This window comes from Ptychodera flava, assembly GCF_041260155.1.
Source record: "Ptychodera flava strain L36383 chromosome 23 unlocalized genomic scaffold, AS_Pfla_20210202 Scaffold_23__1_contigs__length_28996876_pilon, whole genome shotgun sequence".
NCBI lineage: Eukaryota > Metazoa > Hemichordata > Enteropneusta > Ptychoderidae > Ptychodera > Ptychodera flava.
The window spans coordinates 5,320,893-5,346,831 of record NW_027248277.1 but is presented as its reverse complement, the minus strand read 5'-3'; the positions used below and the strand labels follow the sequence as shown (position 1 = coordinate 5,346,831).

The window sequence follows — 25,939 nt, the reverse complement described above, 5'->3', positions numbered from 1 at the left end:
GGTCCTGTGCGGTTGTTCTGTTTTGTTTGTTAAATTCACTAAATGTCAAATCGTTCTGTTCAACATATAGTCATAATTTGACTACGTCATGGAGATGGGAGAAAACGAATGCTGGTTCCATTGTCATATTGGGCATGTCCAAGGGGCTAAAAACATCTGGTCGCCAAGGCAACGAAATTAAGAGTCACATTTGAGTTGTCATTAATTTTAAGCCGTCGGATTACCGGCAACATCTTGAACTCGACAAGCCTATAATTAGAAAGTTACAAATCGTAATAAAAAGTCAGTCAGTTACGGAACGACAACTTTTCTTCCAGTTTTTTTTGGCGGAAATGTGAACCACGCAAAAGATGGGATGCCCCTTAGCCCACACTCTCTGCAGTAGCTGTTCAGACTCGACGGTCGATTTTTGAGACGAACGAACACGTACCCGTCAGAAATTGTCGGCCCTGCGTGAACGCTCGCCCTCATGAGCTCTAAGTGTGCCAACGTTCTGTCACACAAGGCACAGACTTTATCCCTTTGTTGAAAAAACTCTGATCACTCCTCGGTGATTCTTTTTAAAATAGATGCATTTTCATACGCTTCTGTCGATCTAATCGCTTTGTAGCGTGTGACATGAAAGATTTCAGAGGCTAACTTTGTGCGTGTTAGCTGCCGCTCCATGCCAAAGGGCTCGAGACAAGACCGGAGGCCGACTGCTTAGTCGAGGTCACATCAAAAACAACAATAACTAGTCGCTAGGTTTTGTGTTGAGAATCTCATCAATTACGAGAAAGCGACAGTCTGTGTAGGTGCTTCTGTTTATTTATCCATTTGGAAAATTTTGTAAACGATGGGACCGGGTAGTACAACGAGCGAAACAATTGCGACAGCTGTAGCGATCCTAACCACACTAAATCAGCCAAATTTTGTCGGCAGCCATCTTGGACAAGCTGCAGTGTAGACGACAAATACGCACAAGACAAAGTGATACAAAAATCGTAATCATTAGAACAAATTTGTCTTTTTACTCACAGTCTGTTTGAACAATATATATGATTGAGGATATTTCATTTTGTGAGAGACACAATTTCTCGCGAAAGCTGCCAAAATTGTGCAATATGGAACAAAATTTGACAAAATCGTTGGAGGTTTATTGTCACTATAGCGCCTGCAAGTACAACTAATAACAATACAAGAGAGGGATATAATCAATTTTAACAAAACGACAATGCTATCTTGAACTTAAGAGGACAATTTTCCCCTGCTTTCAAAAGGTTCATAGATAGTAGAATGGTGTTGTATTTATTTCCATAATGTGAAATGTGGGCCGGCTGTCGTGATCAACATGGCTATCTAAAAACATAAAACTCAACTTAAACGTTTTGCTTTGAGAACCGATTGGTATGATACAGATTTGAACTCATCGAATTTCTAATATTTACCCAACTATATGGTGTGATTTTTTTTTCATTTGCTTTCTGTGTTCACTTTGTACAACTTCACGTATTTTAGGGGTAATACTTTACCTGTATATATGGTTGTTACAATCACCGATTTCACATCATGTACAGTACGACATGTAATAGTAAAACATCATACTATAAGGACATAAAACAGAGCATAAACTTATATATATATATATATATATATATATATATATATATATATATATATATATATATATATATATATATATATATACAAGTATACGGATTTCCTACTAGAAAAAAACATGTCCAAAAGCAGAGCCTTATAAACAATAAAACACATTACCTTTTACTTTCAGATATTATTACTTTGTACTTTAAACACTTTGTGTCATACATACATACATACACACACACACACACACACACACACACACACACACACACACATATATATATATATATATATATATATATATATATATATATATATATATAATTTTAAGGCTTGAATAAAAGCTCATATTGGAATAGAATTATGTAGCGACAAGATTGGCGTGACGGCAATTTTTTTTCCTTTGTTCTTGCGTAAAATGTACACTTTTTGTGAGTTCGATTCGCTGCTTTGGAGTTGAAAATGACAAAGTTTCATTCATAAACATACTTACAGAAGACAAGGCAAGGGAGAAAATTAGTTGCAGACGTGACATGACTGTATACTACAGCGGCAACGAGGATCGGGTCAATTTGGCCCATGTCAAACGTTTTCCCGCGCGGTGATTTATTGCACGAGCGGCCGGCGAAGTTTCAATGGGAGCGGTGTTTGCGGTTCGCAAAGAATTCCCTGTCATACAGCACGTTCCAACTCACAGATTGAGTGGGAAAGATTTAATGCATATAGGATTGAAATTTATTTCAGAAAAATAATTGTTTTTCTTTCTGGCATGATAGCTATGACAATATTTTCAACCCCTCTCGGATCCATGTACTGATTTTTGTGATTCGAACCTGGACTGGAGACTACGCGCGCAAACGACAGCGTTTCAGTCGTGTTAAAATCTGCCCTGGAATGTAAGAAAGTTTGTGAAATTGAAGATGGAAGAGTGATTCTGAAATTTACGGTACGATTCTCTTCTTTGAAGTATTAAAACTGAGTTTAAACCTCACCAGATCTTTACAGAATGCAAGGGGTGTCAACGGAGGCTAAGTGCAGAATTTCGGTGGACTCGAAACCATATAATAAAATAGAAAGTATCGGAGCTCAGAATTTTCAAGTATATTTTTTTATTGGGTCAATTTTACCAAAATATGTCGTTGGTTTACTTTACTGTAATAAGAATATTCTCCTGAATTTTAAATCAACAAGGAAGTCTAGGGAACTTTTACGGCATTTCAGCGAGGGGGGAGATGTGACCGTACGGTCTGTTGTAAAGCGCAGACGACAACCGAAGATTCTGATATGCATCTACCGCAAGAGTGAGTCAAATATTGAAGTTAGATTTCATCAGCTTGATATCCCGCTTCTTCACAGCGGACTATTTCACGTCAAAGACAGAGATCGCACTGCCCAAGCCGCATATTAGCCAGAAACGCGCGCTCTTAGAGTCATAAAAATATTTTATGACCAATTAGGTGAAGCGATATAGCTTGTATATCTCAACCCTCGTAAAGAGTTTATTCATGTCTACGGCGGCACGGCAGCGTTCCTGGAAAAAAACTTATACTGTCCGTGTTTTGTGTCCTTTTAATTGGCAAAATGCGTTAATGATAAAGTGTTTGGCTAAAGAAGCATGCTGTGACAAAACTATTGGTTGTACTCGTGAAATAACAGAGTTGAAAATTTTGGCGAAAAATGAAAATAGAACGGTATCATCAATACATCATTTTTGACCGAGCTTTGACGGCGTCAGTGGCACTGCTAATAGAGATGGCCAATGGTATCTTAAAGAAAGAAAAATTATGGGGAAAATATTCGGGGTAAATGAACTCCTATACTAGAAGAAAATTTATGAGTTGCTTGTACTCAGAAATTTTGCAGACTATTTTATGATTCGTTGATATCACGTCACATGGACGCGAACGTTGTTTTAAAGAAGTTTATTTTGAAAAACTAGGAAATACATTTTGTGAATTCTTGTTCGTTTAAAGAAATGATTAACTTGAAAAAACCTAATTTAGATAATTTTTTTTCGATAATATGGACTTTGAAAACGAAGGATAAAATCTCCTTTGATATCTAGATGTGTAAAAAATCACAGATTACGAGAACACGTTTATGATTTTGAAAGCTTTCCGTCTGTACAGTGAGAATAAACGCTGTGTCCATCGGCAAAGCAACAATGAGCCGGTTACCGGACACTCGCTGAAAACCGCATTGCATAAAAATTGAAAACTTTTGCGATACACAGTGTCTTGTTGGGTGGAATTTCATATTCCTAATTTCAACAAGTTCAGTTGCTCCCTGAGGAAGGGTAAGATAGCCTGGATCTACAAACTATGCGTTGACTGATGGGTCGGTTAGCGGAATTCAACATATGCGGCACACATTCCTCGTCGGGCGCCATGTTATTCCTCAAATTATTTTCCCATGTCTTGACAAAAACCACTACCCACCGTTCTTTGGAGAAATTCTGTCATATCGCGATGCCAGTTTTAGATCACAGCTGCACCAATCCAGCTTGAAAATTTCGTAGTTTTGTCGCGCGAGTTTGTAAGTTTTTAGATTTCGTTTTCCGTTTGAGTCGATTCAAGTCGATTTTCAAACTCACAACAAACGTATGATTGCCGTGCAAATATCATCAACCGTTCTTGTTACGTACGGGCGCGATGTTAAACTGTAGGGATTTTTTTTTGTGATTTTACATAACAAGGTTGGAACCAATCACGGTGTACTTTTAGATTGAAAGTACTTCTCTTTTGATCTACTCGACTACCAACATGAACAGAACCTGATCTATCTGTCAGACACTACCGAAGTAACAAGCTTTTCTGTTTCATGTTGTTAGGATTTTTACTCACGGTTTTAGAAGCACGCATTTTCATGTCTCTTATTGTCCTAGCGTGGGTTTTGAGCTACGGCCATCAGCCGCGGAGAATGGCCTATTCTCAGGAGACGCTATCCTAATTGAATCGATCTTTACTGAAATTAATTTTACGGCCGCCGATCTCCTATATGGCAGAGTTCGACATTGTGTGTAGAATCATTAAAAGCGAGCAAATCGCTTCAATGTTCTCATCTAATTTTGTAGCTCGGTGTACCTGCATTATTTTACGGAACGGAAACTTCACAACATAATTTGATTCTCGAAATTACCACTCCTTGTTTTCTCTCTCTCTCTCTCTCTCTCTCTCTCTCTCTCCTCTCTCTCTCTCTTCTTCTCCTCTCTCCCCTCTCTCTCTCTCTCTCCTCTCTCTTCTCTCTCCTCTCTCTCTCTCCTCTCTCATCTCTCCTTCTCTCTCTCTCTCTCTCTCTCTCTCTCTCTCTCTCTCTCTCTCTCTCTGTCATCATCAACATAAAACGCTATCGTTTTATACGCAACGGTCATACCCACCATCATGTCAATTTCACTTGTATATTTCTCAGTAAATATGTGTGGATTTCTTGGACATTTTTAGTTAATTGGATGTCAGGTGTCAGTATATAGCCTGTTTGGTTTTTTCATAGTCTTTATATCCGTGACCATTATCACACTGTGATATTTCTGATATTTCTGGTTTAGCGCGGCTGTTTCAGTCAGATCATTTTTGCTCAGTTACGGAATTTCCCCTTGCTCTAATAGTTTACTATCAGAGCACTAGGAAATGTAGATAGATATATAGGTACGCAAACATACATACATCCTGACTGCATTCCTCTATGGCTGCCATTAATTTTCACTATGAATGCTCTGACTTATGTTTTAGAGTCAAACTTATGTCATTCCAGATTCTTTCGTTCATTTGTCTGTGTGTATGAAATTGCCTTTGACTGTCTGTCTGTCTGTCTGTCTTTAAATTCTGCCTGTGTCTGTCTGTCTGCATGTCTGTCTGTCTGTCTGCATATCTGTCTGTCTGTCTGTATGTATGCATGCATGCATGCATGTATGTATGTATGTATGTATGTATGTATGTATGTATGTATGTATGTATGTGTACCTATCTATCTATCTATCTATCTATCTATCTATCTATCTATCTATCTATCTATCTATCTATCTATCTACCTTAGGTTATCTATGCGTAAATGTCTGTACATTTACTGGTTTGATATTTTGGTGTATATTTTCTTGTAAACTGTCCATCTCATTTAGTTTCTCTTTCACTGAACTCCCTATGGAACTAGAAGCAAGCATCACTTAACCTGTGAAGACTACTTATACATTCTGTAGTTTGTTGATTTGAATAGTTGCCAAGATATCATTTCTAAAGCGGTAGCAAACCTGAAAACACTTCAACTCGCTTCAGTTCATAGAAGAGCAATACAAAGTTTATTTCCTAGCAGGAGAGATAATGGCAATGTCGTGTATCTACTGACTTTTGATTGCAGTGTTTGTGATGAAGACGGCATCCTCCTGCCGTGTACGGTGACATTGAACAGGAGATAGCCCATCATGTCTCTGCCTATGAAAAGGGTTGTCGTCTGCAAGTGACTACAAAACCTAAGAGAATCGTAGAAAGCGCAGGGACTCCAGGCGTAATATTTCTGTCATTTGAGTTCTTTTTCTTCATAAAATATATTAACATGCAAACTTAAGCCTTGATAAGACTACCCATCCATCCATAGCAAACTGTAAGCTGTTTATTGTTGACAAACTAATCTTGGTCCAGACTTAAGTTCAGTTGTCAACAATAACATTTGGTATTGCACCCATGAAGGCTGTGTATACATGTGTAACACGGGTTAATTTTGACATGACTTTGAGAGTAGCACAGGAAATTGAATTTCACAAACACAGCGAAACTACTAAACAAAAGATTGACAGTTAGAGGCAGTGGGTGATAGAGCTTCAAGCAGTAACGAGAAGTGCTAGTGACCTGTGAGTAAACAGAAACGCAATGACCAATACAGGTAGTTATAATATGATATGAGTGTCATATACTTTCAAAACAAATGGTATTATCTGTCCGCCATTTTGATGAGCTCATCGGTCGATTTAACTACATCTCAGTTGAGGAAAGTGCCTCGTAACTATGGTAACGTCTCATCGCCAGACACGCTGCGCCACACGGATGGCAGACTTAAAATCTTCAAGGGCAAAACTGTGCCCCTTGATGATTTATCACCGAATGTAAAAATCACCGATCTATGTCTCAGGCTCTGTTCCTAAAAGCCTCGGCTGTCACTGCCATAATCGTGTAAATATTGTCAGTTAACATTGCTTTCTCTTGCTTATGTTTATTTTCTTTGAGCTTGACTTTCCTGGCTTTTGTTACCGTCTGACGATGGTATTGGTGGTGGGGGGGGGGGGGGGGAGAGACGGCATTTTCTGTACCTCCCCATCCCTTTACATATAAGGGGTCGCATTTAGGGGCATTTCGGTCACGGGGTCAACGACACCGAATATTCGCATCACGGTTTTGAATGTTGAAAATCTAGGTAATTTAAAGATACCCTGATTTCGCCAAAGGTATCATATAGTGGATTACCTTTATAAATACTATTTTATAATATATATATATATATATATATATATATATATATATATATATATAGGCCTATTTATACATGTACAAGTATTTCAATTTATCCATCCACATATCCTTCGCTACATTCAAATTTACGAGCATTCATACATGCATGGCATTACATACATACATGCATACAAACATACATACATACATACATACATACATACATACATACATACATACATACATACATACATACATACATACATACATACATACATGCATACAAACATACATACATACATACATACATACATACATACATACATACATACATACATACATACATACATACATGCATGCATGCATGCATGCATGCATGCATACATACATACATACATACATACATACATACATACATACATACATACATACATACATACATACATACATACATACATATGTACACGATTTTAATACACACTTAATAATTAGGTATTATGACCAAGTCGTTGACAGTGCATTAATGGTTTATTTTATTTTCAGGTTAGGAAAGTTCAAAAAGTGTCCTGCCTGCTCTGCTGGGTCTGCATAGCGAATGTTCCTGACCACTTTTCGATGGCGGTGGTTTGGCAACCCCGTGAACTTTTGGTTTGAGTGAGAACAATTGCCCTGGTCACGGAATGTCACGCACATGATAATTCAGGTATTGTATTTTTGTCGAATCGTCTCTGATCAGATAGTAAATTTCAAGCCGCTGTAAACTTTGAAGCGCGCGCATTGCATCTACCAATTTTGGAAGGTTTTCAACCCATCTGCGCATGCTTCAGGATAAGGCTACTTTGAAGCATATCAGACATAATTTTGAGCCGTAAAATCCTACGTCTGACTCGTTTTCGAATTGCCCAATTCGAATACAGATATCGCGGACTGAGGTGACAACGCGTGACTTGACTTGCTCGATTTGTCGATCGCAGAGCTGCAAGTAAGCGACATCTGGAACATGGAGATGTATGTAAATAAAGGTCATTAGTGGGCTTTGTGTGAAGACGATATAAAATGTCGTCTGGCATTTGAAATCACACTTTTTGGACTCTTTTAGTCAAAATTTTGCAATAATTTTAGACCTGTCACTTTACATACTTTCAAAATGTTAACAATCAATGAAAGGTCTGACTTGAAGACAATTTTTTTTTCCATCGGAAAGTTTTTGTTATACTTTTCAGGCTAGCTGTACATGCGCTAGTTCTTAATACTTGCCTTATAGGAATACTGTGTATGCAGTTGTTTCTACAGCCGAGCAGACGACCAATGCAAAGATGTGAACCAGCCAGTCGCCGTTTAACGGGATCTTGTTACACCTCGACACCACATTCATACCGTCTTGACGCTATCTCGCAAACTGTTCATTTTCCCGCTCTAAATGATCGCCATAAAACAGCTTGACGTCCACTTTTTTCTCTTCCAACCTAACGCCCTCTTTCTATCTCACAGTCATTAGACGTAATTGGCGTCGAGGCTGCACACATAGGGTAATGGTTCTCGGCTCAACCTTGGGACGCAGACGACTTCTTGACTTCTTATGTCTCTGCGTCAAGATTCAGCTTGTCAATTCGAGAGCGGCGAGCCGCCGACATAGTTTTTGCGGCGGCATCGCTCGACTGAAAATGCTGTTGGACCGTCCGTCGAGCCCTTGTTGAAATAATGTGTGAAAATATTTGACTGTACAGGTCATTAGAACGCAAGACGTCAGACTGAAAGCGTACAAAATGATTTGTGGGCTGATAAAACCGCCTTGATATTAACAGATATGACCCCCTCCTTCATTAAAAATAATCACCGAGATTTTCATATTTCAATAGTCAGAAACTATCGGGCGAGTGTGTAAATTTAATCAGGAAGTCAATATTTATTTGGAATGTTTTTCGTCCGTTTGTCGGTTAACTTTATATCTGTAGACGGCAGTCTTTGAGTTGGTCAAAAATAGGGACTGTTTTCAAATAAAGAGGTTAGTGATTTATGCAAATAACGTAGACAGCCACATGGCGATGTAAGGCGAGTGGCCATTGGTGCAATGTGCCGCACGTGATTTCAATGGTCAGTTACAGCAGCGCCCTAGTTATAAGTTTACAAATCTGAGACACTGGTTTTAAAGTTTCTCGGGTAGTTAGGAAATTATTACGCGCAATTTGCAGCCAGGCGGGAACTGCTTGCTCGGGTGAAAGGTGCCGTTCTTTTGAAAAGAATGAACGAGGAGTGCGCCTCCGAATTTATCAATGGCCAAGCTCGTACGTCCGATGTCTCCTCAAGACCTACGCACTCGATCAATGGGACTCTAAGACTGCAATCAATCAAACGCGGGACATCTACAACGACTGCGATCACCATGCTAGGCCCTTTCAAACAGCACGCAGCCTGCACTTTGCAAGCCTCGGCGCAGCACAGAGAAGCCGGGAGCAGGACAAACTGCGTCCCGTCCGTCAAATTACCGGAATATCCGTGGGTTAAGCAGGCCAAGTCCCCCCAAGAGGAGGAGGCTGATATAAACGGTGAGACAGATTTTCGAGAACTTTTTTAAAGGAGGGGGTATTATTCTGAGATGTTAGCTACTGCTATTTACCAAGCTTCGACTGTTTTTGACGTCAGATATGACCTCTAGATCTTTGTGTTCCACCAGGGAACGAACCTGATGACAGCGGTTTGTCAAACTAGGCCTTTTCACGATCTTGACAACTCAGTTGCTAAGACCCCCTCTTCGCTATTGTGGTGTGCCCTGCGGCACCGGCGTCGGTCACCGCGGTCATCTAGGTGGGGAGACCATAATAGGGATGACTAAATTTGACGGCCTTTCACATTACTAGTAACCAGCAAATTACCTCAACAGACAACCGTAACATTTGAACGTCTCACGAAACACACAAAATAGGAACTAGGTCGTCCGCCATTTTGTCTTGACTTTGCATCCATCGGCCGCCAGCAGAACTGATGACTGAGTGGCTTTCCCTTTTGTTTTCGCAGCGGAGACGAGGAAAGAAAACGGTCATGTGAGGCGAATAAGAACTGCCTTCACCAACACGCAGCTGCTTGAATTAGAGAAGGAGTTTCACTACAACCGCTACCTCTGCCGACCGCGGCGGATTGAGATCGCCTCCATGTTGGATCTCTCGGAACGCCAGGTGAAAGTGTGGTTCCAGAACAGGCGCATGAAACACAAGCGGCAAGCGCTGAAAATATCGTCTGCGGCTGAGGCTCCAAACTCCAGTTCCGGGAGTTCGGTGGACGTTGCCGGATGCATTGGCAATGCGGCTGGCCATGGTCTGGATCGGACAGATTGCGAGAGCGGAATGACCGTTGACTCGACCGTGGATACACCGGATCGCTCTGCAGACCTCGAGAAATCTAGAAATCACTACCTCTACATGGAGTGTTGCTCGCCGAATTTCGTGCCCTCATCTGGCCCTAACTTTGGGGCTTTCTCAGACTTGGATACCTCACAAGCTGACTCCGACTCAGTGTTGCCGACAAACGACCGGGCCACGTCAAACTTCTTCATGCAAGAAAGTTTCGCGTCGAATGCCAACGACGCTCGAGGTGGTTTGGAAACACATCGATATCGGGAGGACGGTCAGATGCGCGGACAATGCATGGATGTAGACAATACTCAAACGGCGACAATAGGTGAAAGCCGTCCACATTTACTCCGTGGTAACCATGGCGACCATTCGACGAACTGTGGGACTCACTCCTACGAAAATTGTGCGCCTGGTTCAGTCAGGCCCTATTATATCCAATATCAGTAATACTTAGTATCTGCTTGGCTCAATATTCTGTTTCTGAAGTGGACAATCGCACCTCGAAAGGAACAGTGTCCATGCATTAATACACGACAATGCAGGGTCATGATCGGTCTCCCGTAGGCTTATTAAGAGTTGTGGCGTAGTTGTAGGCTACTTAAAACTTATTACAAAAACGTTCAAATTTTTGAAAAATATATATATTTACGAGCTATTATACTCTTCACCAGCTGTTAAGCATCAATTTAAATTGCAAGCACGAGCTGGGAATTTATCCCATAAAAACTTACTTTTTTAGAAAACACCTAAAGTTATAAATTACAGTTATTTTAAGCAACTTATTTTTTAAAAGTAGTTTGTAATTTAAACTTAGGGACCTGTTAGGATATTTATTGTTCCCAATGTCAAATTTCAAAGGTAAATAAATTTGATAAAATTCACACTCGCAGTGAAGGACTCAGATTTTTCCTAGTAATTTCAATGCGATTTCTGAATGACCTCTCGTGTCCGATGACCTTAGTCAAAAATATATTCTATTTTTAAGTTGAAATGTCCCTCATATTTGAAAATATAACCTTCTGATATTGTCTTGCCGAAAATTATATGAAATTAAATTACACTATTTTATATATTTAGGAAAAACACTGATTCGAATGCGCTATGAAGCGGATCATACAGACGTACGCAATTTGTATTCTGGTAATATATTTAATCTGTCAGACATAATTTTAACGAATATTTTCATACACAATTTACAATTTTGATAATTAGAGTCTTAAAATAATGCAACATAGCTGTATAATTCAATAGATGGGCTTTGTTTGGTGTATCTGCAGGTCAGTGTGAGATTGGAGGGCACATAATTCAAATAACGGAATGGGTAGATTATCCGGGTAAGGTGAAGAGCAGAGTCAACAAGCAAACAAACATGGATCGATATATAGCCTTTCAACTGCCTTTCATGAACGTTCACAGTTTCTTAAAACCCTACCGATCAAGTCTTAAGAATACTATCATCCTCGATTTCCTGTGTCTGTTACCATGGGAACAAAACGTTTCTATTTTTTGATGTTCGTGGTCGCGGTGAAATGATTCCGCTAAATCACCGCCATCCGTCTTTGGCAGAGACAGGTTCGAGTTTCATTCCGATTTTCTGGAACTAAGACCTGAAAATGTTTAAAAAAATCAAAATTTTAAATTTTACATCGTACATTGTCAGACTTATAATGTCCGTTGTAGGTTTGCTTGTTGGGAACCATTTTGTGAAAATTGCAAACTTCTGTGGCTATTGTAACAAAATCTTACACAGACAGACTACTCAATCGAATATAGTGTATGTCCACTGTTTGTTTTTGATCGAAATCGTTTCATCAGGAAAGTTACGTTGTCTACATTTCCAGATGTTGTCCTTAGGCTGGCAGAGTCTGTGCTGAAACACAGAAATTGACCTTGTGTGTGTAATTTGTAGAGCCTTGCGTGTTTGTAAACACATCACGGAGATACTGCAGGACTGGTCCCCGATGTACAGATCTTGCTTTTGAAATTCCGGCCACGCTGAAAGTCGAAAATGAGAGAGACGTGTGAGGTACATATTTATGAGGTTTCTACCGTGACAATTTCCACCCACGTGGATTATATTCGTTATTTTGAGAGATCGATGGTTTAGCACATGTCTTCGCTATTTTCACACCGTTCACAGCTGTACGCTTTTTCTCCTAAACTTCACACAACCGCCTGAACCCTCTGTCTCTTTGTTTCTGTCTGTCTGTCTGTCTGTCTTCTGCTTGTCTATCTGTCTCTCTCTCCTCTCTCTCTCCCCCCCTCTCCCCCTCTCTCTCTCTCTCTCTCTCTCTCTCCTCTCTCTCCTCTCTATCTCTCTCTCTCTCTCTCTCTCTCTCTCTCTCTCTCTCTCTCTCTCTCTCGCTCTCTCTCTCCATACTTCAGTCTTCACAACGATGTTTATTTTTGTCTGCACAAGTGAACGATAGTAGCATGCCATTTTCTATGCTAATCTTTTCCAAAAATGGCACTTTAAGAGTGATAGACGAATCAGAAATACATCACGATTTTACTCTTATTTTTTATCGAGGATTAAATTAGTAATTTTTTGTTCCAGTCATGGACACAGCTCTCATGCAACATCTTTAGCTTATAGCTTTTCCACAAAAAGAGATGTTTATTTTGCATTGCATACTGTAGCTGTTGTCTTGGTATTTCACCCTTTATATAAAAATGCGTTAATCCCATACATTTCAAGATTCCCCCAAGCAGAAAATATTTACAACAATACAAAACATTGTCACGAATCATGTCAAAATTTTATGCCTTACAGGAAGTTTGTATCAACGAGTCAGCTCGATTATTCGATCACCAGTTGTTTGTAAACTCCCTAAACTCTGCGCATGGATATTCTGATATGTAAACCCAACACTGGCAATTTAACCGTCGATAGGCCTACACTTTTCTTTGTTCTTCAGCTAATTTAGCGAAGCGATTAGCAAGATGACATATCAAACCTGAATGATATCGATTTTGAAAAAAAAAATTGACTGCTGAAAGCTCACTGAATAAACTGATCTGAAGCGATGCGCTTGGCACAGTCTTCGAAATGTTGGACAGAACCCTTCCACTCGCTCGTAAACGAAGAACGAAATTTTTCAAACTTTGCAATATTTCTTAAATTTGACGTGCTCACAAATATGGCGCTCCCTTCCACTTCTACAAGAGAGCCGATTACGTTTAATCTTTCTTTCCATTTCAATATCGTGCCAGCATGAATTTTCAGGGAAAATGTAGGCATGTGTAATCGCTAAATTTATATGGAATATTCGCCTTGGCTGCCTGTATAAGTGGCCCGACTTTCGTTTCCCGCTCACCGACTCACATTAGTAGCATCCGTTTTAAAAGCTCAGATTTCCCTAAAACGCATCAGTTTGGATTAAACCGGATTAGAAGAGAGATTAACCCGTCATTACTCTACCTTAAATTTCGCTAATGTAACCAACGCTAGCGCCACGCATAAAAAAACGCCAACTGACAATCATAGGACGTGAAAGGAGCTACTCTGTATCGCTGGGGAGAGTTCATAATTCTCCTCGTTGTTTTTTTTGACCGTCAAGAGAGCGTGTCCCGTGAAGGTCGTAAGTTGTACTTGATTTTACGGTCAATATTCGCATATAGCAAACGCTTGTTATACACACAAAGAGATCAAACTTAATAGAAGGTTGTACTTTTAATTTTTTGACTTTGTGAGGCCAAAAGATGTGTCACAAATAATGGCGACATAGACGCATGTCTGCCTGGAATAATCGATGCACATAAGTCATTCGAACATCGATGGAAATATCGCTGGTGTGACGGGCGACTCTGTTGAGGCACGTGACGGCAGCGACAGTAAAGACTGACGAACCAATCCGAAGGGACCGTAATCATCGGTAAAAGCCAGACAACTGAACTGCAGAATCGTTGTAACTGTCTACTGGTGTGAGATTTACCGTGGATTAGATCAACATCACGAAAGACGTGGTGTTCTGATCAGCACTGTACGGTAACACATAAATACCGCCACACATGGAAAATAACCAGTCATTTCGAAAAGGATCAATTCACTTAAAAATTGAAATTAATTTAAATATTGCAGCCTGGAGAAATGCATTTCCACTTTTATTTCTGCTCAGCTACACCCTGTCGCGACGCCAGTAGCGAAATCACGGCCCCCTCCTGATGTGTTCGGCGGGTTTAGTTCCAGCTTGAGGAAATTTGAAAGTTTAATCCCGTTCGACGTGAGTCGTGATGATCCGCGACGAACTCTTAGCCATTAAGTTAATCCACATAATCCCCTCTCCCGGCTGATCAGCTATCGAAGTAATCCGTTGAGGTGATGGCGGTCGGCGGATAAAACCAGCGTCGACAGGATTCGAAGCCGCCCAAACGAGCTGACTAATGAAGCAAGGGCTATCCCATTGTCCGCTCTTTTTTGTTCAAATCAAGCCGTCAGAATGTTTTCCCCCAACCTTTGTCGCACAACATTCCCCGCCAAATTACACACTTCATGTTCATTTCCAAGTGTGACGTCACGTCAGGACCAGTTTCTTAAATGCTCTAAACTGACGTCAAACTTCCATAACTTTCATGTGGTTTTGAACAACAGCAAAGCCTTAAACGAGCTTCGGAAACATCGAACAAACACAGTGAATGTATTTGACTTCACATTCACCCAGACATCAAATGACTTTAAATAACTTTCAACTGTATCAGAATATACTTCATTTGTTCACAATTACACCTTACTTTGACAAATATATCATTACTTTTTTATAAAGTTGATCATAGTGGGTTGGAACTGCTATAATTAGCCCGTTATAGTCCTATTCACTGGCGCTCTCAAATGAGAAATTACGCGCAGATTTTATGTGTGTGTTTTTTTGCGGGCACATAGAGGCGGGTCATCTGAAGAAAAGTGTACCTTAGATTCTGACACGTTTACGCAATTTTGACAAACGGCCCTCTTCTCAATTCAAGAAGTCTTTTTCTCTGCGTTACGCCTTCGCCTGAAGTTGTAAACGTTTAATGACAACTGCAAGGCAAATACAACCACACTCTGTCCCATATCTAATATTCCCTCTTGTCAAAGAGCAATGACCCGACTTTTTTTCATACTGTCGTCTTCTCTTTCTCGTTTTTTTAAATTTATGTGACTTGATGAGAAGGTACTTAGCCTCGCTCGCATGAGGTCATCCACTGGGGCATCAATGTTGTGGTAGCGCTCAGTTCCAATGGGAAGGCTCGGCGACAACCGTGAACCCGTGTTCGCCATTCCAAATGTCCACAACTTGGTACCAAACTTCAGAATCAATTAATATTTATAATAAATTAATTAATATTCATACTTAGTAATCACAAGCTCAACAAGGAGGTCCCCCTGCGCTTTCAACTTTTATTCACATCAAACTCTTCTGGAGACAGTGGGCGATACGTCGCTCAACATGTGACGGCATATATTTCTGCAACTTGCTGGAACAAGTCGTGACAGATAGAGCCAATTTTCGACTCGGTTATTTCCGTAAGTCTCAGACCAGACGATCATTTTTGACTCACCAACCTATAACTCTACGAGTGCAAAATACGTCGAGCTGTATTTTAGGTAGTATATGGGCAGTAAAAGTGATTTACTGTTTGTTTTACTTTCTAAATTTCTGACCAAACAACTACCAGTATCATTGTACTAGAACGATCACACCCGTTGTTAACTCTGTGATCAAACATTAAGCTCATAGCGAAACCCGTTGTAGATAAAACTTCAAATACAAGTAACTGAGTGGGGTCACATTTATTCCGGTCTAAAATCAGATCTACTGGAGAAAGAATTTTGGATCAGACGATAAAATGTGACGACCAGGAATGACTGCAAGTTGCACAATAACGATGATGTTATTGATTCCGCTCATCATTTCTCATCTACCGTCTGCCCCTTTTCAATATTTATGCCCGGGGACTATCGATAACAATTAGGGAGATGCCTAAATCAAAATAAATTGAGCAACATATGGGGCAAGACTCTATCTCAACCTCGTGCGCTGCTGCTAGATTTTACTACCACAGACAATTTTCGGAATTCAACGCCAGATGTCCGCCATTTTGGGTAACACAAGCTGAACGCAGAAATTTTCGCCGCAAAAATTATTCATTCAAAACCAATTTTCGAGTCGGGTGTGTATTGTCACGGTCTGTCTTATCTGTTAGGTATCGTTCCCGATATTGTTTTGGGACCCAATTATCAAAACTGGGCTTTGTTTTGGAGATGTTTTTGCATATTTCAAAATGGCGCTCATTTCCCAGGGAACAAAGGATTAAAGTGCAAGTCGTTTGCTCAGACGTGTAACGGATGAACTTGTGATAGAACACATTGAAACGCGCAAAATAATCACTTGAAATCGCAATATTGTAATTTTATCGCCCTTTTAGGTGATAGTCAATTTTTTTCGTCTCCTGTCCTTTATTGAATACACTTCAAAACTTTCACATTGTTGTCGCAGACTATTTGTTCGGTCTACTAGTACCAGCTCACTGAGGACTCCCGAAAAAAGATGGCGTTAGCGCTGTTGTTTTTGTGCGCCATGGCGTGGTGAGGCTGTTCGAAACCACAGGCCATCGGATTTTTTTTTCTTAACCTAGCTACGAAACAAAGTTGCGGCTTTCGATATCTTAGCTAGCCTAAATGGTAATTATTTATTCCCATGTTTAGACAATGAAAGTTCCTTTCAAAGAGTTGACCCCTGACTGAACAGCCGATTTGTGACAAATAGGCCAACACAGAAATGCTCACAGCCGACGTTGAAGAAAACACCGGAAGCATGATAAAATATGTTTTTGTCATTGTGTTTTATGTTGACATCGAAAATACATCATTATTGTGTGACCAAGGCGAGTAGTTTGCAGAGCGGATTTGTTAATATAAGGTCAAGGGTCAGTGAGTGAAATTGGTGTAGTATCCCTGTTGACATACGTTCAGTTGTTGAGATATTTTTAGTTTTAGCTGTCAGAAGGGTCACTGGTGTGTTCTGTAAAAGGGTACGCTTCAGTGTGAGCTGTCATGGAGGTCACTCCACGCGTTCTCGTGTACATTTCACACTTATTGACCTATCATCAGTCGAGGTCTCGGAGGCCAGGTTTGACCTTTGACCTCCTGGTTTGTGTTTCGCGGCGCTATTGGGCCATTCAGTTATCTGAGGGTAGCAGAGTCCGGTGAAATACTATCAGCGACGAAAACTCCGTTTTGGTAAATTTTCCAGAGTTGGTCTATCAAAGGCTCTCTGGCTGCTGAAACGTAAATAAATGTCCATGCTTTACAAAAACCAGCCATGTACTCCAACCCAATGCTCCCTTGACAACGCTTTGCTGCTCGCGCCGTCTCCATGGAAACGACATGCCAGCGCGCAGTTATGAAGCTCGCGTTGTCGTACAAAACTGTCAGAATCACTTGTCTACCCGCGTTGACGAAGATGTATCGTAGATCAGGAATAACTTTTGCTCTTTATTTCGTTTAAATTGAATTTAAGGAAATGCTGTTCATCGCGATTGGTGCCATATGAACCAAAAGAAAGGAAAAATAAATCCAGCTTCCGTATTCGCTCGCATTTTGGCATGTAATTTTTCCCAGCGTGCGGTAAGTAGACAATTGCGCGTAAACAAGAAAGCGAGTTCACATTGTGACACAAATGGCGATGAAAAAAAAAACTTTGGGTTTGGAGCATTTTGATGATAATGTGACTATTGCCAATAGGGCCGCCATGTTTCAAATGGGTGACGTCGCGTGAAATTTCTTTGTCGATCGCCAGTACACGCTTGCCCGTCAAGGCATCGCCCGGGGCGAAAGCAGACTACAGAATGTACACTTGATAAATGAGGTCTGAATTACTACCTAAAAACATTAATTCATCCGCTGAAAGGAGAACAACCCCGGTCGAACTCTGTCATGCGTTTCGCACACAGAGCGGACACGCACACGGATGCACAAATTGTCTGCTACCGCAATTTGGCCCAACCATAAACACGACCAGGCCCGCCATTACACTCCAGCAGACTAGTTATTCCAGAACCGTCTTGTTTGTTGTCGTTATTGTCGTCTGCACACAGAGAACCCTACATTTTATCTACTTAGCTGGGAGTGTCGGAATAAAAATGACGTCAGCAGAATTAGCTTAGTATTTTAGTTACCACGTTGATGTATTACAAATATTTAACAAATAAAAAGAAAATGCTAACTTTTGCACAAATGTACTCCTCTGTCTGTCTATTCGACTTGTGCTTGTCTTTTTCATTGTCTGTCTGCTGTTTCTCTGTCTGCCTATATTTATCTGTCGGTCGTTCTATTTCTCTGTATTCGCCCAGTCGTCCAAGGCGCCAAAAATCAATAGTATCCGACTACAAATTTGGCATGACCGCGAAATTAAATTCTCTGACGGGTTCAATGATACACTAGTAAAATGCACTAAAATCAGTATGTGCTAGACACCGCTCATGTTTCTGCAAGTCCATCTGATGAAGGAGACTGTCATCTTCGAAAGTTCATGCTACAGTAAAACAGTTGATCAACAGTTTGCTAAACAATATTGTCTCCATCTTGTGACATTGCAAGGAGCTTGCACTTTTCCAAAATCTGCGATCGGTGCCCCAGTCATCATGATTTCACCAGCCTGCTTGTGAAAAAAAACGTTTTGTTGGTTCATCTCTTTCAGAGGTGATGCTTGAACACGTTCATCCCCAGTTTTCTGTAGACAGGTCCACATTCAACACTGATAACTATGGATTTGGGCCAAACCACGTCGGTCACAGGGTTCAAAATTGTATTGTTTGAATTGCAATGGGGTACCAAAGTATCTTATACTTTCCCCGTCTGAAAGGTGAAAGTGCAGGCGTAGGGTCGGAAACCCCAAATATCTGGGATTTTCACAATATTTTATGACTTCATTTACAAAACTATGTGATGTCATGTTTGTGTCCCTAAAGGGATGTGTTCCTGCTTTGTATTACACGTGTAAGTAACATGTGGCTGAGTTTCGGATATGCAAATTAATATTAGGTACAACCCTGAATATGGCTGACATTACACACAGATACATATAGTAGCCAGGCTGGTGGATTCACACAAAAGCTCTGTAATAACACTTGTATTCCCTAACCAAACTGCAATTAAATTTATTCGTTAAGAGGGCTATATGAAATAAAAGCACTTCTGAGTAGTTCTGTTAAATTGCAATTAGATATTTGAATTGACCTAATGCTCGCTTTGCGACTCAGAGGTCAGCGTGTAGTGGACAAGTCAAGACTGACACAGCGTACAATGCCAAACAGATGTGATTTAACGCCAGTCAGATTAACATTGAATTATATCTTGCCCGTGATGATCTTGTTGCCTTTCAGGCCAACATGGCGGCCTTCGAAATGCAAGAATCACCCTTCTTCAACTTGTTTCCTGCCAAACATTTACAATAATTGAAAACGGAAGGTACTTCACAAGCACTTTACAATGTGCCATCCTAAACTGTTGAGAAATGTCCTCGGTACAGCGGTGACACGGCTCAAATAAAAGTTTTCAATACTATGGAAAATTGGTGCGCACTTGTGTAGTGCATTGGAACGGACGCCAAAAATAATAGACAAAAAAACCCCAAACAAATAAAAAGATAATAATTCCCTATATGATTTATGAAGATTTGCTCCATACTCAAGTTAATAATCCTGTGGGTAGCATGTGCCTCGGCTTAGATTTTGGAACGCAAAAACTTCGTTTACAATCAATTTTGGCCTGCCATCTGTGGGGCTTATTTGAAGCTCAGAGTTATACCGGCGTTTTTTTCTGAAAATCGAAAGTTTAATTTTCACCCATAGTTTTAATTCATAGTTTGAGGTCATTTCGAATTTCAAGAGTAGCTCTCTCTCTCTCTCTCTCTCTCTCTCTCTCTCTCTCTCTCTCTCTCTCTTCTCTCTCTCTCTCTCTCTCTCTCTCTCTCTCTCTCTCTCTCTCTCTCTCTCTGATTTTGTTCTTGATTTCTTACATGAATGATTTAAAGTTATGATTTAAAGTGTCAGAAGCAAAAGTTTCATTCTCTCAATTTCGAGTGATTTCGAGTACTCCCTTATTCAGAAATATTATTGACATTGTTATTTATTTTCGTTATCGTCATATCATTTCACGGATATTGTCTTTTTGAATTTTCTTGGTGATACTGATATAATTCATAAATGTTTTACATGTGTTCTGGTACTTATTGTGACCTTTGACCCGTGTCTAATGCGCACATGTTAGCTGTGTTCTGGCGAACAATGTGAAATTTACATGGTTACATACTAGTAACATTGATGAAAAGTGATTTATATCTGAAAAGTAAAAATTTCTTTTGTATTTGTCTCACGTAACTTGCGTAAATTCTCTGTTGGCCGAGAAACTATGACAAAACGACGATAAATACGACTTGGTCCAAAAAATTAGATCGCCCCGATCTAATTCTAGCGACGCCTTGACTTTAACACTTTCACTGATCAAGGTCAAATATTTAATAACAAATTAACTATCTCGATGGAACGCTTCGACGAGTCTGTTCGTCTGTTCGTCTGGCTGTTTGAACACGCTGATTGTGTCAATTTCTGTCAGAGCATACTTTTTCTCTTCACGCAATGTTTATTATCATAAATTATCACAGTTGGTCGTTTAGATGGCCGGGACTTTAAATTTCTTTGAAGTCTACTTGATATTGTAACAATTATCTTTAACTTCGGGCTTGGCCTAGACCAGCAACCGCTATTCTTCACTTACACCGTAAATTAACTGTTGTGTATATTAGTGTACTGTTTTCATTATGTACTCGCTCTAGTACCTTTATTCTGATGTGTGAATGTGAAAAAATGATTAAACACTATTAGTCTCAAAAAAGATGGAAGAAGTCACAGATAATTTTTCCAATTCAAGTTAATTCCAAGTAAATTTTCAAAACACCCAGACAAGGGTAGGTCGGCTAATCGGAAACACAATTATTATATATATATATAATATATATATATATATATATATATTTATATATATATATATATATATATATATATATATATATATATATATATATCCGACCTACCCTAGAAAAACCCGCCATAGGTAGTAAAGGGAAAGCAACTCCACACACCGTTCATATTTTGGTTGTTTGCGTTTTGTGTATGATATTGTGTGTATTGCAAGTGTATATCAGACATTTTGTTCATATTTAAAAAAAACTTTGGACTAAATTCTCTAAATTTTGCCCTATTTATCGGGGCTGAGCCAACAGAATGGAAAAAAATAATAAAGATTTCCTCATCTACCTACCTAAATTTTCGGAGGTATGTTAACGGAAACACAATATTAGCGATAATTTCTGCAGTGTATGTCACGTTCAACCCAACATTTCTTTCCCTCGCTTCGCCACCAGCTCAATATTTGTATGGTCTTGTTTTTGTCTGTTCCCTAGTCTGTCTGTCTCCTCTCTTTGTCGTTCACTGTACTCACGTCTGCGTCTGTTCGTCTCTTTTCTCATCGTGACTACCAAAAGTCACACCCATCTCCATCATTCTAATTTGAACTACATTCTGAAGCAATATAAATATGTTTAATTTTCGAGTGAGAAGAAAATACCCAGTACATCGATAATATAACTATACATCAACACTGGATAAGCAGGGCTGTTGGTTTACATATTTACAGGCAATATATATCGCTAAAAAGAAACTGGCTGACATGCCAGTGCCGACAGCGGCTCGGACATCACTGCGCAGGCGCAACAGATGCGATCGGTGAAATAAATTCAGTCTAAAGTTAGTCGCACGTGTCAAAACTCGTACTGAACGAGCAGAACTCTGTACCCAAACAGAAATTGTTGACTCTGCACCAAATTTGTAGCGGGTTTGTGAGAAAAAGTCCACGCCTTTGTTTCCCGTATGAATTTGAGACAATACCGCTTTGCCTATTTCATTCAACTGTGACAGAGTCTAGAATTGGCAAATAAAGACAGGGACACGTCAATTAACGACACACAATGTAACCCGACACCGGCTCCAGAAGAAAATAATACGAAATCCAATACCCAATAAATGATGTTATTAAATACTAAAAAATGACCCTGCGTAAAAAACTGATGTCGGTATGGAAAATTGGCAAAAGTCGTCTGCAGGACAGTAGCGCGGGAAAATGGTCACAGCAAATTTCAGGCTGCGTCTCATCCTCCCAGCTGACGTTGCTGTAGCAAAAATCCGCCGCTGATGCTATCAATCAAACTGACAAATCTCCATTGAATCATAAACAAAGGAACGAATGCAATGTAAATCTACTGTTGTGTCAAATGTTTATATATTTATAATGTTTGGTCCCTCTTCTATAAACTTTCTTTATTCTTTGCACATGTATATATATTTCAAGTTGATCATGGTGCAAAGTCTGGTATTAATATAAAGGTATTTTGGCAAATTATTTAAGATTCACAACCTACTGATTTGAGACGGGACAATAAAATAAATATGACAAGCAGTTATATCATATAAATTTCAGATAATCAACACAATGACATTTTAGGGTTTTGATTCAAAGAACCAGGATATTCGAGACGTAAAAAAATAGTCGCAGTGAATTTTGAAAACATTTTCATTTTTTTAATATCTGAAACAACTATATTTTTAAATTCTTTTTATAGCATGTTGAAATGCAAAAATTTTAGCCTTGCCAACTTCAAGTTGATACATGCATTATGTAATTAAGTGTTGGAAAATAACTTTTAGTCCGGACCAAATTACATAGCCAACCATGAACTTGAACATTATACTGTGTTTAAGAGTTGAAGACCACTTTTTATTCATGGTCTATAGAGAATGGAAACAAGTGTTTTTACTAAAACAACAAAAAAACTTGAAGATTTTTATCAAAAAATACAGATAAAAGAGCTTTAACAAAAATTAGACACAGCTTTTACCTAAAAATGACTTTGTGCGTATAAAGAGTTTACCTTTAGTTATTAATTAATTTAAATGTTTGTTTGTATGTTTGTTTATGTATTTACGATTTTATTTGTGTTGAACGTGTATTTATAGTGCAATTCCATCATTATTTGTTTATCTGCTTATTCGTTTATATATTTGTTTGTTTGTATTGTGTATTTGTTTAAATTTATTTCACGTTTTATTTATTGTTTATTAATTTATTTACCTTCAAAGCTCGTTGTTATTCACTTTCCAATTGTTTAAACGCCGCCATACCAGCAGTGATTGAAATTATAGCAATCTGACATCATCTTCGTTTTCTCCGCCGTTAACATCGTCGTTATAGTACTCATTGGCGTCAACAACATCAGCTTATCCATTCAACTTCATTTGTCATTGAATTTAGGAAGAAATTTCGCTAGAAATTCACGTTTTCCGACAGAGAGTTGATGTCACCAATATCCAACCACCTGTTGGAATGAATGAACTACGGCCCAGCTCTGGAATAATTACATTAGTTTAATAGCGGCTGATCAGAGAATCTTGCGATCTTTCCGACTCTCTGTTGCCTGACCTCTGTATTTATCACTCCTGCTGCCACCAACATCGTCATTCTGCCCTCTCCGCTTCCTTTTCCTCGCCCTCATCCCCCTTCCCTTCTCATCGTAACCATCATCATCATCATCATCATCATCATCATCATCATCATCATCGATCACTTTGTGATCCTCAAGAATCCCACCCCGCCAACGATTCCAGAATCCCACCTGTAGGGACAATCATTTGATCACAACTATGAAGATTGTGTGAGAGATATTGAAATATAAGTGGGGATTTGAATGCGGACGGTCTCAGTCCTTGCTGTTATCACCATTGAAATGAAGGCCACGTCGCTATCGATGTAGACAGTTCGCCAGGTAACACTAACATAGAAGAGAAGGCTAAATATTGAACTTAAGTTATGTCATCAGATTAACCAGACACGTTTCTCTCTTAAGGTCACGTTAACGAGGTCAAGCTGACAACTCCTTGCGAACGGAAATGAAAGTTCACCCGACGCTGAACAGTAGTAGCGACTTGGACATTGCCGCGTGAGACACTTTCCAACAAAACGATTCCATTAAATCTATATTTAAAGGTTTAAAGGATTATGTAGTCTCTTGTAACGGGAACTGATTTATACTTTATTCCTTGGACACGTTCGTTGATAATCCTGCCCTGTGGCAGACACGATTTCTGCGAAGAGTGGATTGTAATAGAGTTCTGTGGATCAATATATCACGCGTTCCAGCCTTTGTTTCTTTATCTGTAGCCACTTGTTTATTTCCCGCGCTTTTGTTGTCGTCAGAAAATTCGAACACTACCACACAATTTTCTCACCTCGTGTAGTACCTTTCAGCGTTAAGGAAGTGCGCACCCCCATAACGGTCGTTTGTTGAAGTAGTACGCAAATAATTGACACATTGTTTGCGATGTTTGGGGGAAACAATGTGTGCGTGCCCGGCCTTTATCTTGATTCTAAAGTGTACTTGACTGTACGCGCTTTATTCTGGACAACAAAGTGCGTTCATGTAGTGACCGCCATGTTATTCCTAGCTTTCACTTATGGCTGTGAACAGCTGCAAATTTAGTCGTTCATCGACAAACATTAAGTTGTCACCGGCTTTCCATTGGCTTCATCATTTCAAGTCTTGAACTTTGAACCTGCGCTACAAACAGCCGAGTTTTATGTATTACAATTGGACGTCAGTAACTGAAGTTAAGTTGGATATCAAGAAGGCCAGCGGTATATTCCCATAGGCAGAGCTATGATACAGTAGCACTTGTTGGCTAAGTACAGTTAAATAACTATCGCAATTTTCGAAACAAAGAAGTATTTGCCCAAATAAATAAATGAGAGAGAGAGACAGACAGACAGACAGACAGACAGGCAGGCAGTTTTATTCTTGTTTCATTTGTTTTGACCACAATTATCCAAAGTCTGATGAGGCCAGCCTTTTCTTACATTTGATAAGTTGACAGGAAAGTGGCACACATAACCTCCACCGTGAAACCCTCTTGAAAATTATCAAGTTTGAAGCAGCTAGCGAGTATTCGTCATCCCCCGCCTATAATTTGAAAGTCAAACAAAATTCCAGGTATCATATCATCTAACGATAGAGAAATGTTAAGAAAACACCAATTCCGAGTTTTTTTATTGACTGTACCGCATCCTTTTATTTTGATAATTTATCACCGACGTTCTAAAAATAGGAAAGTAAGATCAATCACCGGTGTCACGTGACCCGGGATTCTTCTTCTATTGGTGTCATATTGTCAGGTTGGAAAAAAATGAGCAATGTCATGTGTTCGAGCCTGCGCTTATCTCACGTCATTGTACCTGCAATTCACATTTGAACAGTGTTTGTGTTTGGGGACATATATCATTGTATTAAATATCTCAGTGATGACTTCAGTTGGAAGGCAACATCAGGTAATGACGTCATTGGGGTAATGACGTTTTTTCCCTGTTTTGGGGATGTATATTCTCGCCATTTCTCTACCAAGAGGCTGAGGAGACCAGTGTATTAAATGAAGAACCCATTACACGCTCATAATTTAGGACAATGTTTAAATATTATCGGTAAT

General features: G+C 39.6%; 2 protein-coding genes across 8 annotated transcripts in view; both read left to right on the top strand.

The window, feature by feature from the left end:
* The window catches only part of LOC139124055 (homeobox protein Hox-A1-like), a 108,840-nt gene that overhangs the window by 72,749 nt on the left and 10,152 nt on the right, over positions 1-25,939 (top strand). For all 7 annotated transcript variants that reach the window (XM_070690179.1, XM_070690183.1, XM_070690184.1 and 4 more), the window contains one exon: positions 7,566-7,725. The gene's annotated coding sequence lies outside the window, so the exon portion shown is untranslated. The remainder of the gene's footprint in view (positions 1-7,565; positions 7,726-25,939) is intronic.
* On the top strand, positions 9,406-12,206 carry LOC139124350 (homeobox protein Hox-A2-like). The gene is made up of 2 exons (XM_070690490.1): positions 9,406-9,568; positions 10,014-12,206. The coding sequence occupies exons 1-2, from the start codon at positions 9,406-9,408 to the stop codon at positions 10,817-10,819; spliced, it is 969 nt and encodes a 322-aa protein (XP_070546591.1). The 3' UTR covers positions 10,820-12,206.

Excerpts from the sequence above, each read along its gene's own strand:
- LOC139124350 (XM_070690490.1), top strand. The coding sequence starts at position 9,406 with ATGCTAGGCCCTTTCAAACAGCACGCAGCCTGCACTTTGCAAGCCTCG. Across the intron at positions 9,569-10,013 it reads GGAGGAGGCTGATATAAACG|TGGCTTTCCCTTTTGTTTTC; the intron begins GTGAGACAGATT and ends CTGATGACTGAG.